Source organism: Pungitius pungitius, chromosome 5 (genome assembly GCF_949316345.1).
Source record: "Pungitius pungitius chromosome 5, fPunPun2.1, whole genome shotgun sequence".
In the NCBI taxonomy this organism is placed as follows: domain Eukaryota; kingdom Metazoa; phylum Chordata; class Actinopteri; order Perciformes; family Gasterosteidae; genus Pungitius; species Pungitius pungitius.
Window position 1 is genome coordinate 15,830,894 of NC_084904.1, and position 15,445 is coordinate 15,846,338.

The window sequence follows — 15,445 nt, forward strand, 5'->3', positions numbered from 1 at the left end:
GGACGGTGCTGTGCCTAATTCTTTGTCATTATAGATAGAATTAGACAACTCAATAAAATTATTTGAACATTCAATATGCGTTTGTGTTAATTCTCCGTTGTACTTGTGTTCAGACAATTTGATCTGTGTGGCCTGCTGACTTAGGGACACCACATGAGCACACTTCAGCTGTCTGAGCAGCTGTTGCTGTGACGCCATCTGTGAACAAACTCAGCCCCGGAGCTCCCTACAGGAGTGTGAACACACACACACACACGGCCTAGATATAGTGGAAAAGGATTGCTTTCTTCCAGGAAGAGTCTCTATAGCAAGATTTACAGCCTGTGCCACCACAGCTTTGTATTAAGCCACGGTTAGCCTAGGTAAGGCTTTAGCGGCTGCAGCTCCAGACATGTGGCTCCTACTCTTCTGGTCTCGACCGAAATGAGTGCCATCATAATCATCTTGTGCTAATAAATTCAAAACAGCCTCACATTTGATCATTTCTCTGCTACAGTATAATGACCCCGTTAAGAAGAGTTTCCCCCTTTGACCCTACCGGTTAAAAGTGACCAAACAGGACATTTTTTACAAATGGTAAAAAAGAACCACATCTACTCCACCAAGACAACAATGTAAGAAATGGTGAGCTGTGAAAGTCATCACACAATGAAGCTTGGTAACGTCTCTCTGTACAGTTTTATTTACATGATACTATTCTGTCGTAATGCTGGCTAGCAAGATTATATGTAATACATAAATATCAACACAGTTTGTTGTTTTATCATTTTTTGTACAAATTTGCATATAACTAAGAATCCAAAAGGAAAAACTCAAAATACATAGTTGTCTTTTAAATGAGAAAAAAATAAAAATAAACATCCTTACAGGGGGAGAAAAAGGGGTAATTAAACACCGGTCAAACATACATTGGGTTTCAATGTGTCAGGCAGCCAAGAAAACACTCTTACATAGGAATGTGCACATGCACACTCACAAAATACACATACACGCTTCTCTACGGTGCTCTAAAGCAGTCACACAGACCAATAGCCATTAGACAGATGAGATGTTACATCTAATCCTGGTATCTACTATTTTTCATAAATCTAGCTCTGGCATGCTCCTGTAGTTCTGTAAACGTGTGCTGATAAACCGGGTAGCTCCACAGACAAAAAGGTACACACACGCAAATGTTTTGTTAGCGTATTAAAAAAAAAAAAAAAAAAAAAAAAAAAAGAAGTTAAAAATCATGATTCACATACCCTAATTCCACAAATGCACTGAATGCATGCGCTAACATCAGTACAATATCAATGGAAGAGGAAAAAGGCTAATACATCTGATAATAGTCACTCAGCAAATAAAATATCTGAAATCCTAAGTTGAGAGGTGGCAAATATCTCTGAAACACTAAACGCAGATGAAGAGTAACTCATGCATTTATCCCATTCATCCAAGCTCCTACACTAATGCTGCCTAAATCCACTGACCAGGCCTGCAAGGGAAGGGGGGCATCCTTCTTCTCAGGCCACACAGCCCTGCACCAGGCGTCTGCGATTAAAACACGAGTTCAGACCAGTTGGGGAACTCCTTTACCCATCACGTCCACGGTTTGAAAACGTTGATTAAAACTTGGGGCGTAATTAGTTTGTGCCCGTCTAGCAGGATACCTCCAGCCATAATGGACAGCCTCATCACAATCAAACCAACCAAAGTCAACACAGCCATGCTGATCAGAGGGTCACTGAGGCCGACTATCAAGATGATCCATAGTTCTGCTGGGGTCGAAGCTGATGAGAACAACGTAAAAGAGACGACAACAAAGCTTAACACAGCAGCTGTGAGGTAGGTAAAGCTAGGAAAGACAGAGACAAAGTAACAAAGCCCCTTGTGCGTGGTGGGGGACAGTGGTACGGTTCTCCAGACGTCGACCGACTCCAGTACCGACGGAGCACAGAACAAAAAGCTCAACGGTTGAGGAACACAACTCGTGTGGACAGTTACGGTGTTTTTTTGAATGCTTTGCGAGACATGCGAGTGTCTTACACACGACAGGGTCTGAGTAAAATGGGTGTCTACGGTTTGGCACAAAATGGCCCTGGTTTGGGTGAGAGGAGCACAGCACATCCTGTGTAAGACAATACATATTAAAAAGAAAAACAAGAAGAGGACTGAACAGCCGCAAATTCACACACAGAAAGTAGGAAAAAAAACACAACTAAGGAATTAATAAAATTAAAAGCAGAAAGTGATCAATCATGCATGTCCCTCAGGCAGGATCTTTTGATTTTTCTTCTTTTTTTCCAACATTTTCTTGAGGATGCAATTTTGTACATCAAGTCCTTTCGATCCCCACTTGGCTACTCAATGCTCCTTCCAAAAAGGTTCACATGCCAGTCTTTTTTCAAAGGTGTTGTCATCGTTGCCACTTCTATCGTTTTGTAAAATCTATATTCTCTGGATCTTGTCAGCCACCACCACAGGGTTTTCTTTACGGATCTTGGCGGCCGCCTCGGCCTTGTAATCATAGGGACAGTTGTGCTTGTCGGAGTACCGGTGGATGCCACAGAACAGGTTGCCGCAGCGACAGTCGAACCCTGGAAGCACAAATGTCAGGAGTCAAAGTTAGAACAGGAGAGGTGAAAGTCTAAGCATTTTCGCTTGCTTCCCCTCTGGTTTAGTCTTTTGTTCCGTGACTACAAAAAGACATTCATAATATTTGTTTCATCAGTCACACCTTTGAGTGCCTATCTGCTCACCTGTAAGGCCAACCCTTTTGCGACACATGAAGCACCTATTCTTCTTGGGTTTTGGGGTTTCACCTTTGCCTTCTTCACTACTGGAAGAAGCTACAGGAGACGGGCTAGAAGCAGCAGGCTGGTTTACAACTACAGAGGGGAAAGACAACAGGGGGAAACATTACTTTTTAGTTATGCTTGATTTCATACTACCATATTCTATTATCTTGAAATAAGACCAACCAATGAGAACACTTTGTAAAAGACATGCAAACCCACTGGAAACTCTGTCTCTCTAAATTGCATTACACAGAGAAAGCCCTCTGGTGTGGGGGTATTTTTAAACAAGGTTTATTTTAAGATCTCCTTTCTTTCTTGGAGACTGTAAGTAAAACCAACAGTTGGGTCGAAGGTATGCAGCCAAGCATTTAAAAAAAAGAAAGAAAAAAACCCTGGGTAGAGTGCTTCCTATTAGGCGATATTTGCCTTACGCAGTCTGTATGGAAGCATTCATCTTTATGTGTCTGATCTTCGCCCGTGTGCCAAGTTTGTCGGCTAGCCCATATAAACAAGAGTGCGTCTAAGTGGGTGTATGTTTTACCAGGCTCTAACGGTTCAGGCTTGTCCTCTCTCGAGATGCTCATTTCAGTCATTTGTTGGGTCACAGGAAGAGATCCTTGAACAATTCTGGAGATTTAATAAAACGGGAGAAACGAGGATGAGCAAAAGAAAAAGGAACCAGAAGTTCTCACATTCTCCAATTACTAGCTACCATAAAAAAAAAAACATTGCATTACTGACCTAGACATGTCTGGTGAAGAGGCAGGGGAGGCGTCCACCTTGGCTAGACTGGCTTCAAGTCTCTGGATGGCCGTGGCCTCCGAGATAGGCCTGCTAGCTGAGCCTGGGAGAGAAGAGAGTGATCCCCATTAGACAAAACAGTAAACAGGTTCAGCTACAAATCAACCCGATATCAATAGTTGCAAATATATTCAGTTGACTGGGGCACAAAATTATTGGAACCATTTTCTTTCTCAAAGCTGTACTCAAAATAGTCTCTCTGCTCGTTGTACTGTGCTTGCTTTGTTTGAAACGTAGGTCTCAACAGGTTGTCCCAATGTGAGAGACACTTCCATGTTTGATCTTAGAAAGGTTTAAAGGAATAAACACCCAACTAACCTTGAACACCGTAACGAAGAAAACAGCTGTCTTTGATTACAATGAGTGGAAAAACAGAGAGGGAGGGCAGGAGGAGGAGAGCTAGGAAATACACGGACTGGCCTTTCATAAAAATCTTTACACCCCCCCCATTATCTCAAGTTATACATTTATAGCTCACCGTACACCTATTTGTTTATGCGTCTGAAATCAATTTGGGGTGCAATGGTTCAAACAGCTTCCCCAATCTCCTGTTCACTTCTCGATGAACTTACCCATAGGGCTGTGGGGGCTCATGCGGTCGCTGCTCTGCTGCCGTGTGAGGTGATCCTTATAGCACACGGAGCACATGCCATCGGTTCTCGGGTTGCCATAGAAACCGCAGCCTGTGGCACAAAGCATCGGCACCGCGCTCTGGTTCGTCTCTTGCGCCATTGCTAACAGAATGGGAGAAACGGAGTGAGAATTAGACTGACAGACACACAGAGAGATTTTTTTCCTGCACCAACACATCAACGTGAAATACAACTGAAGGCTGCAGTGTTTTTGCCGTCACGGGGCACATTCTCCAGTCAAGACACTGCTGTCCCACCAATCCAGTTCCAAAGAAAAAAGGGCTCACAGATAACAAGCACCACGATATGAAAATTTGAGAACAACGTCCCTTTCTCCTTTGCCTGAATGCAGCAATGAACACTTCTCCACAGGAAGCCCAGAGGACAAACAAACACTCGCTGTGTTCTGCTCAGCACCTTGGCAGAGGCTGGACGCTGTTCTGTCCCACTCACTTGGTCACATTTGTGCCCCCCCCCCCCCCGCCAAGTTAAATTTGTTATCATCATGATAATTGTATGACCAGAAATGACTCCTCCCTATTACTAACACTGCCTCGTCAGTCAACTCACTTCCTCCAGTTAAACGCGAAATGAAGCGGTGACTCACTGGCAGTACCTCTGCAAAAATCAAAAGAACAAAGCAGTTATAATACGCAAGCCAGAAAACAAACTCGTGTGACTCGGGAGGGAAACCGTGTAACCCTATGGCGTCATTTTCTCCACTGCGATGCAATACAACAGGAAGTTGGGTAACAGGAGGCGCTTCCATTGAGGCAATAGATTTAAAACACCTTGATGAATGAACAACACACAGGAAATGCCAGATCAGCTGGGGAAGAGACCTCTTGGGAAACGGACTCATATTTTGGCCGCTGGTTGGTGCGTCGCAGAGAAGCTCGTCTACATTGTGGTCACGGACACAAACCGTGCTTAATGTTCCAGGAGGTGACGGGTGGCAGTTGTTTAAGAACATCCCGTCAGCTCACTCCAGGTGGACAGACTAACACGGCCCTTTAAATATTGAGCAACCCACCCAGCTCATCTCCCCGTGCCGTGTCACCTCTTCTGCCTTTGTGTCACGTGTTCTCAACTGCTGACCGATGAAGAATACCAGACGTGACTGAATGAAAGTGATCATCTTTGCATGTGATCACCAGAAGCCTCCACTTTAAACCAAACTCCTGTTCATTATCATTATCATCAAGGTGATAAGAGAGAAGCACACATGCATAAAACATAGCTGATTGTTGGCAATGTCGGTTTCTGTCTGCTGCTGCTTCAACCACATTTATTCATAGGCAAATTACTGCTTAGTGAGCTGAAATGTCCTAAATATGACGTATGACATTGTGAAATACTGAGCACCTGACGGGGCAAGTCAGGGAATTTCCAGCACAGGGCAGATCACCAGCCAGTCATTCACCCAACTTCCTCTGGCAAAAACACTAAAACACTCGCAGCAATAAAACGTGAACTAAATTGTTCTCTTTGGTCACCGGCTGATCGACTATTGAACCCAGTCGAAAGCGACGCGGCTGTGAAAATGTCGAGCAAACAAAAAAAGAGGGGGAACACAGCGCTGCTGTTTGAGACACGGACTCAGCTCCCATTCGAGGCCCCGCTGGGCTGAAATCTACTGAGTCACACCGTGGGACAGAAGACAATGTACAGGCACGGAAACGTTGCTCTTTAAAAAAAAGAAAAGGGGGGGGGGATACTGGTCGGAGGCAGTCAGAAAAGGCCGCAGCCCTGATGTTTTCTGAAATAACCTACAGTCTAGACAGTGTGGTCTCTGCTCCCTTTGTTTCTTCTTTCTTCCTTTGTCTGCAAGCTCTCCGCTTCCTGTTTAGACATCGTTTCAGTAGCTCCCCCATTTTCTAGCACCATTTTCTTCTACTAGTTGCCATCTTCTACGTTTTCTCTCTCGTTTTAAAACGAGACAACCACGACCACATAATCACACTGGAGTCCATGAGAGACTACTCGGTGGTGGGTGGGTGGGGGGGCACACAGCCCTTTAAACGCCGAGCAAACCTCGTCTAATTCTTAAGCTAAAACAAACACCAGGGGCATTTCACTCACATTTAACCGTACCCAAATCATCAGCCGTCGTTTCGGAGCCGCTCTTTCGCTCCCACATGCACATTCGGCTTATAAATTTTCTATTTCTAGACAGGAATTAGCTGGCTTTGGTCCCCCCCCCCCCAGCACGGGACAAATAGAAAAACAGAGACAGCAATCAGCACTAGCTAGCTGCCTCCCTTGTTTTCCTCCCCCGAAACAGACGGAGTCACGTTTGAGGGCTTGTGATATTTCGCGCCAGGATGAGGACGGCGGTGACAACATCGGCGAGCCGAAGACAAACAAAAAAAATAGCTTGTTTACCACACATACACCCCCCACCCTGACCTTTCAATCCCCCGGTAAAGGTCGCCGTGACCGACCATCCGCTTAGTTAAACACCCTTCTTTTCGTTGTTTACCTCCACAAGCTGAGCTCACTTCAAAATTCATCCTTAAGTGAAAAAAAAGCAATAATCCAAGATCATCACCTGCTAAAAAACGACGAACGAAGTTTGTCCTGGCGGAAGAAAAGAAAAAAGCGGTGGAGGGCTGGAGGTCCCGCTAGCGTCCTTCCCTCTTCCTAGCTGTCCGTGTGGCGTTGTCCTTCGTGTCCGCCGGGTCCAGGTGGCTTTAACGCTCCCTCCCCTCCTACCTCTCTTTCTTCCTCGGTCCGTCTCCCGTTCCTTCTGGATGGATGTTTGTTTCCTTCTTTAGTACGAGGAGTGGCGGGTGACGTCACGGGTAAAACGACGTGCCGCCATTGGCTGGCCGAGGAGCCCCCGAGCGCCGTGTACAGTTTAGGGAATCAAAGGGATGTCGGCTGTGCGCATGCGCGCAGTCAGAGTGTTGCGTTATTACGCATATGCTCGTCATCCACCAACAAGGCCACGAATCTGCTGTATTGAGTAATCCACCTAGACAAATGCAAAAATAAATAACAGTGTTGACACTGGGAGCATAATTATTGAGCGGATGCTAACCTGGAAATGCCTCTTTGTTCAATATTGTGTATATTATGTGACAAGGCACTATTTCTGCTTGAAATTGCGTCGCCCCTCCAGCGACCTGGCATGATTCTATTTGCCAGGGGGGACAAAACAAGTGTACATTTATAACCTCAGAAATAAACAAGACTGGTTGTTGTGGGCGAGGTTGATACTGTAGGCTGCCTATGCCTTAATTCCCTCCCTCCCCACAGACAACACACACATACCTGTTTTGTTGAGGTTTAGAGTGTAACCATCTTTTCTGGAGGTGTGTGTGGATCATACCATAACTATAATTTGAAACTGAAACTAAGTCGAACTGCAGGAAGAATCAGATGTAATTTTCTAATCAGATTGTAAATACAATCCAGATTCAACCAGCTCCTCTGAAATATGTTTAATGTGTTCCTTAGTTCTCATTTGCCCAGAATACGTTTCGTGTTAAAAAAAACAGCCTTAAATCGTAAGTATTGATACTAATCAGATAATCACTCACCTCTATTGAAGATTATTTACTTCAACCCTACCCTCTAAACGTAATATTAACCATCACATGGACATGGGCCACCCCAACCTTACACACAGATTTCTAAATTATCTCTAAAACTAAAACTGTTTTTAGAGTAAAACCACTTTGTGAAGATCCAGTCGAGCTAGGACACATTAAAAAGTGTCCTTAATCAAAAAGCTTATTTTGGTCCTAAAGAAGTACCCCCCAAGAGAGCATTCACACAAACAGATACACTACCCCAACAAACCACACACACATACACACACACACACACACACACACACACTGACTTAAATCGTAGTTACTAGTTTCGGTAAACAGGGTTGTATCCACCACCGAGGGCCCTGATGGCATGACCTCAGTATTGATTCAAATTTGGGGACAACTTCTATGATGTTGGCTACAGCTCTGGTAAACATACTTCGAGTGGTACACCGTCCTCATCTGGCCAAACTGTCACTGAAATTCTAACACCAAAAAATCATGTGAGTTCTTCCGTTCTGCTAAAGTTAAAATTAGCTTCTTTTTTTATAACACCCAAGGTCACCCGATCATATCACACTGGCCGTGTTTTTGTGAAACAAGAAAACAAGTTCCTCCCACTGTGATGCAGTGTGTTGTGTGTGCTGTATAGTTTGCCCCGCAGGTCTGACAAGTCCCGACGCATTGCCCCACCTTGTCAGTGTAACGTCACACATGTGCAAGCGCCACAGGCCACGCTGAGCAGAAAACAAACACTCGGGGGCACGGCCGCGTCATCTGTTTGTGCGTATCTGAGCTTGGGGGAACATGCTGTCTCATCAGCGGATGGTTTCGTGGAAACTTAGAAGGCTGGTACAGTGTCGCTCCAGTTCAAACCAGAATAGAGGTTGAAACAGGGAAAAGGTTCCCCCGAATGACAATAAACGTAGCTGCTGATCTTCCACTTTTTGAGAGGACACATATATAGTTAGACACACATATAGATGCATATGAGTGGAAGATTCTGTCTTCCACCAAAAAATGAATTACCTCTGTTTACTAATACATTTCTTTTACTGTAAGAGAGTTGAGACTTGTAAACATCAATAGCAATATTAAAGGACCACTTGCTTGACCAGCCGTACCCTGTTCAGTCAGATTGTTAATCTCTAGTAACTAAACCAGCTGGTGATTATGTGAGTCGCCACGTTCTCACTTATTATTTAAAGTAATTAATTTAACATCGTAAGATGTTACTGTTGTTGTTGTCTTCTGTGTATTTGCTTTAACAACACTAAGTCATTTTGCATTCAATTTAAAACAAGGTGTTAGGAGAGGGTCTTATGGCATAATTTGATGATTAAAGGTACTAATCTAATAATGTAATCAAATTAGATTGAAGGGCTACAATATTGACCACTGAAAGGGAGATGTTGAGGACAACAGTAAAGAGAGCTTGTGAAAGCTCATCAGGTGGAAATTTAATGGAAGTCATTCTCCATGTGTCATGCACTGCTCCCTTGTTATACAGACATAAGCTTTTCATATGAGAGTCAAGAAGGCACGGGGGAGGGAGGGGGAAGTTAGGGGGAAACCAGGTCAGTGTTTTACACTGAGGTCTCTGTGTGTGAGTGTTGTGTCTACGCAGACCTGTAAAGAAGCATGTGTATGCAAAGGGTATGTGAGGGTTCATTTGTTTCAGTGAAGGGAGGGGGCAGGTGAGGAGAGAGCAGAGGTGTCGAGTATCACTACCCATCCCCCGTGCTGTCACAGTGCGGGTTTGTAGGTTTTTAGCACCAGCTATGAATGTGTGTGTGTGTGTGTGCGGTTGGGTAGGTTCAATGACGCTGGTGGTTGAATTAAAAGGGGGGACAATAATTATTTTGCTCGACCACAACATATACAAGCGAGTAGCAGCCAGTGACAATGTTTCCATGACAACAGATGCAAAGAATAATCAGCGATGCTTTTTGTTACATTTCAGTCTGTGTGTGGGGGGGGGGGGAGGATTACAGCCTGTCTGTAGTTACTAAGCAGATATTGGCCTGACCCACCCACACACACACACACACACACACTCACACTGATGCACAGCTTGCCTGTGTCTGGTGTCTGTGTGGTGACACTGTTGATAAAGGGGATGGTGGTGCAAATGGCAGCTTATCCATTTACATAAGCTGTGTGCGGGGCTTGATAAGCTCTGCACTGAGGCAGACTTTAACCATTGCTTCAAAACTTGATCCCCCACTCTGCTCTGTTCACATTCAACTTTGAGTACAGCCCCTCATTAAAGGGGCGACCCATGTGTCTGTGGGGGGGTCTGTTTGTTAGCACAAGTAAAGAAAAACATTTTACAAACAGAGGGGGGCCTGTGTGATTCTGGAGAGATCAGGGACAGCTTTGTTGTAAATCCTTGCAACTTTTGGTTCCTTTTACACTGTTATGTTGCAATTGTTGAGAAATTACTAAACGAACATGTGACATAAACTACAACTCGCTCAATTATGTGGAAATGTGTCCAGAAGCATTGCAGGTTTAGAAAGGAAAGTGGAATAAAGCAATAGAGAGATGAATGGTAAAAGAGCAACAATCGGATCAAATGAATGTGATCGCCAGAATCAGCACCAACTAACCATTTAGTCCCTCACTCGTACGGCTGCACAACTCCTCTATGAATCTCTCATGAATGTGTTTCTTGTTATTTCTGACCAGGAAGGGAGTACCCCCCATATTTTTCCAGGCACACACTAAATTGTCTAAACTTCCCTCTTTCTTTGTGCACACAATCCTTGTGTCTATCTGGATGTCCGTGGGAATAACTTTGTGTGTGTTTGTAAATGTTTGTGTGTGGGATTCTTTTGGAAAGCTGCAGAAGGTTAATACATATGTTTGTAAAAAAGTGTTTATGCGGCTTTGGAATAATGAGGGTAGTTGCTGTTGAGTTGCTGTGCCTGTGGGTTTGTCCTTTGCAGCGGATACGTGAGACCCTGAAGGCTGCATGCCTGCGTGAGGTGAACAAATGTGAACCCTCGCATGTGAGTTTGTGAAAGAGAGAGAGAGAGTGTGTATGTGTGTGTGAGTGTACATTTGTGCACAGCAGATGTCCTGTGTTCTGTCCTGTTCCCCAGACTGGCTGGTCTTTGTTGCTGCTCCCTCGTGCAGATGGGCCTGGCCACGTGCTGCTATGTCTGCAAGGACACGCCACGCCTCCGCCGCTGTAATCTGTCAATTGCAGCGGCCAAACCCCGCCTCTAACAACACCCAGGGTACGCCCACATGGTTGACGACACTCTTTTAGTCATGCATACTTCACATGCTCTCTTTTTCTCTCTTAGTCACCCCTCAGTGTCTGTTTGTAGTTGTGCCATGAACAATCTGCTACAAAATTGAGCAACACACTTGTCTCGTCCTTTCATGTAAACGACTTCTTTCTCTCACTTCCTCTGTAGCTACTGATGTGTTGAGGGCTGAACTCGTCTTCCTGAAAAGTTATATTTCTTCCTCTTATTTCATACTGGCACAACAGTCACGTCTTTTGTGAAGAAACACTTGGAGGCATGAGAAAGGAATTTAGTAAAAGGGGTAAAGCAAGGGAGGGAGAGCTCCAGGTGGGCAAAGGCTAAGTTACGAGGCTGAATTGTGTGTGTATGATGTAATAATGTTCCAACGTGTGATTGTTTTTAATCTAAAGATTCTCCATGCGCTGATGGTCTCATTTTGAATACCTTTGGTGAAAATGTGTTGTATAGCCTGCAGACACAACTGATTAACATGCACTTCTGAGCTCCCTCGCCTCTCTGAGAAAAAGAAAAAAAACAAGCATTGCCCTCTGGGCCACAACTCCCTGCTGCTCTCCGTTTACTGTCAACATTTCTGGAACTACAGGGACTTACATGCCAAATAAAGTTCACTGTTGTTTTACAGCAGAGAGAGGGATAGAACCATGCAGGCCGTGTTTGAGCATTTGTTTTTTACTGTACACTGAAGGAAATGGGACATTAAGGATATAGCTGTACCACCGTAATCTGAATATGACCAACAAATGTTGCGTTTGCTTTCATTTAAATTGTCTCAACAGTTATTTTCTCATGTGTATTATTTATATTCTTTAAAATTCTTTAAAACTAGTTTTCAAACATGCAGTGTTTAAGACCTTAGTGGACAGACTCCCTCTGAGATCATGTGTTTTTTTTCTACATCTCTGCATCAGGTGGCAGAGAACTTGTTGACAGACAGATTATCTGTTACAGAGATGCTGTTATAGTCATACTGTACACTTTACAGGGTTTGCAAGCCCTTAACCATGCCAACTGTGCAAAGAATCACTGTCTAATGTTTGCAGAGTGCACACTGATAGCTGTAAGTCATTTCAGTGTGTGACGAAACAAAGCATACAGCACAGATGTCCTGCTCGGATTCCCTCTTCAGAAACATGCAAACCGTAAGAATCCTTCACTCTAAAGTACATAGACATGCAGTAACATGTATTACATAAATGCACATAATCCTATAGACAGACACATTTGTGTGGTAAAATATTGCATGTTGCAATGTTCTGTTTATAGCTAGATACCACGAGAGATCAATTTACTGTCGGATGCGTAGTGCAGTGTGCAGTGGCCTCGATGACCTCCCTCACCTCTATCACAGGAGAGTACACAAACATGCAATGGGCTTTCTCCATGTGTGAATGCACAGATACACAGACAGGTGAAAAAACGGTCAGTAAAATATAAAAATAATCATAAACACAGCAGAGGTGTGTCTTCCTACACATTCAAGTAAAGAGCAACAGCGCCCCCCACAGGTTCATTGATTTTGTTATTTGTATTTTCTTTTTCAGTATGTTTTCCTAGTTGCTTGGTAAATTTTTGAGGACCAGCTTTTTGTCCTTTAATGGGTGGTGAGTTATCCCAATGTGTCCCCCATCTCCTCCAGAAAATGATGATGAAAGATAACACACATTCAGATGTGTCAGATTGCTGGATTAGTGCATTAACCATAAAACCCATGACTCGTTTCATACTCTTTAGCGGCCTGGATGAAAATTGAAATGAAATGTCCGCTTTGGCCTTTATTTTAGTTTCATGAGATTTAGACTTAAGGATGAGTTTGTGACCAGAAACACCACAACAGACACTATTACTGCAGTTATTTGTACACAAACTGTTGGAAAAACCGCAATAATGTTCCACCTTAGTACAAAACCCATAAGACTCATTAACTTAGAAATAGTTGGTCTGGAATCACTATCAAGGTCTGTTTACTGCTTTACTGGTGCTATACACTGATTTATGTTGCTCTTTTTAGCCATAGAGTGTGTCAGAGGAGAAGAACTGATGGATATGTGAATAAACAAATCTAGGAATCCATCTGTATACTAGTAGTATAGTATAGTAATTTGCCTTTTTTTATGTTGATCTACTCAAATATAATGCTTCACCTCTCAGTGAAATGCAACAGCTGAGTTATGTGTTGTGGTACATTAAAAACATCTCTTATGACTCCCTCTAAGGCCTGCTGCTTTCATAAATCTCTTATATTTTTATTTTTATACAAATTCTGACAAGTGTGCACACACACATTAAACATTCACAAACACACAGACAGCTACATAAAGGCAGTCATAACTGTTTTGAATAATTGATCACGAGTGAAATTAGGGAGCTCTAGGGTTTCCAGGCTGTCATTGTCCCTGTTTCAGGTCGATGGGTCGCGAGGAAAAAGTAAACTTCTCATGCAAGTTACTCATGTACCAGCCTTTCACCACAAACACATCCGTACACACACGCAGACACACACACACACACACACACACACACATTATTCGACCCCATGGCAGTAGGGGGGACACCACTGAAAAGCTGAAGGTTCATTTCCACTTGACACATGTTCAACGTTGGCTGGATGCTGGGGCCTCTGCTTTAGGGGTTAAAGGACCATGAAAGGAAGATGCCTCGAGACAATTTGATTACTTCTGAGAATGACAGTAAGTCCACTACCATCTCTTATTTCATTTACCAGATGGCTATTTTGGTTTTAATCATATTTCGAGTCTATAGTGTATCTTTTTAGAATTTTGTCTGTGGAAACAAATACCTGATGGACAATCGGGTTTGAATTATTTTCAAATTCTAGTATATTTCATCATGTTCATTAGAACAAATTATGATGGATTATTTAAATAAAGGACTTTTGGTTCCTGTGTTTGTACTGTTACATAGTTGCGCTAAATTATTATTACAAAACATCAATATTTATTACTTTTTTCACGATATAACAAGACAAATTTACTGGATTTCTGGTTTCAATGATCAATAAGACTCCCCCCAACTATCTCAAATGTATTCATAATTTCTTGCATAGCACTGCATATTTAGTAGCTGGCCTCTGGCTTGTGGCTGTGTCCCTGTCCTCGTGGACTCAGCCGACCCGTCTCCCTTCATTAGGCCATTGTTTGTCTCTTTTGTGCCACTCTTCTGCACACAGTCTTAATGACCCGATCGTGGGCCACTCCGGTTACACACGACACTCTTCAAAGGGTTGACTAAATTAATATCATTCCAATTTGTCACTGGTCCTCTTTGAGAGCAGGACAATAGTGCCAGGTTCCCAATAAGGTACACTGAGCTTGACCAGTGAAAGGGGTGAGTGTTGTATTGAAGATATTGAGAAAGGACTGGATTTTTAAAGCTGAGGTCATCGGAGGACAAATGACATGTCGTGGATACAACTCTGAAAAAAGTTATGATTATTAGACAACAAAAACATAATAGAATGTAAATTAAGGAGAGAAGAGAAACATGTTCACTGTTTTTTTCTGATTATATGATTAACAAGTATGATCACTTTGATTTCTTCACTGACTGAGTCTAATCTTGTAACTTATTGGATCAACTCATCGATTACGTAACGAATTGTTTAAAAATATGTTAAACTTTTTCAGGATGTTCCCAGTTTGCATCCGGTTGGGAGGAAATTATTCAAGCGTCTTGTATTTTCTAACATGAAGAATGTTTCATGACTTGGGTTGGTACCTGTCCTGTTATAACGCACTTAACTCTGTCAGGAAACTGAAACAATGGAAACCTTGAAAAAGATCGGCATCATGTGGGAAAGGATTTTGATTAACTGCAGTGGTCCTGATTCTGATTTGTATGCTTGTTATTGTTGTCATAACTTGAGTTAACTTCACAAATAACCCAGCAAATAAATGATGAAAACAATGATATTCTTATCTTTATTAATTTGTGACTTTGCCTGTCTCCGGCAGTTGGCCTTGTACTGGAATTCGAAGGTGAGTGGGTTCTTACCTTCAGGCGGTTTCAAGAGGTCAGACTATGAAAAAATATTTCAACAGCACCAAGCTATTCGGGAGGCAGGTTTTTCCCCATGTGTCCTCTTACATATCTGACACCTTGTACATATCTGACACTGCTGCGCAAACAGGTAATCTACAGTTTCAACTCCCCTCATAGTGGCATCTAATACTTACACTCCCTTTGGCCCCTTGCGCCACGTGTGCCCGTAGTCACAGGATTATGCCATCTGAATTTAAATTTATCAGGGGGAGAAAAAAAAAGACAGTTTAACTATGTGGAGAACAATGACAAACTTCACAATACAATGCAGAAATAAATAAATCGAAACCATTGAAGTGTCAATGATGTGTGAGTGTAAATGATCTGTGCAGCATTTGAATGAATTAACA

General features: G+C 43.0%; 1 protein-coding gene across 2 annotated transcripts; it reads right to left on the reverse strand.

Moving 5' to 3' along the window:
- Positions 1-659: 659 nt before the first annotated feature.
- zfand5a (zinc finger, AN1-type domain 5a) lies at positions 660-7,067 on the reverse strand. Of its 2 annotated transcripts, none has more exons than XM_037481712.2 (6): positions 6,696-7,067; positions 4,154-4,315; positions 3,522-3,624; positions 3,322-3,407; positions 2,742-2,870; positions 660-2,579 (listed from the first exon to the last, which is right to left on the reverse strand). In XM_037481712.2, the coding sequence occupies exons 1-6, from the start codon at positions 6,724-6,726 to the stop codon at positions 2,431-2,433; spliced, it is 660 nt and encodes a 219-aa protein (XP_037337609.1). In that variant the 5' UTR covers positions 6,727-7,067; the 3' UTR covers positions 660-2,430. The 2 variants fall into 2 exon arrangements, with proteins under 2 accessions (XP_037337609.1, XP_037337610.1); XM_037481713.2 differs by having other exon boundaries at positions 6,765-7,065.
- Positions 7,068-15,445: the final 8,378 nt, after the last annotated feature.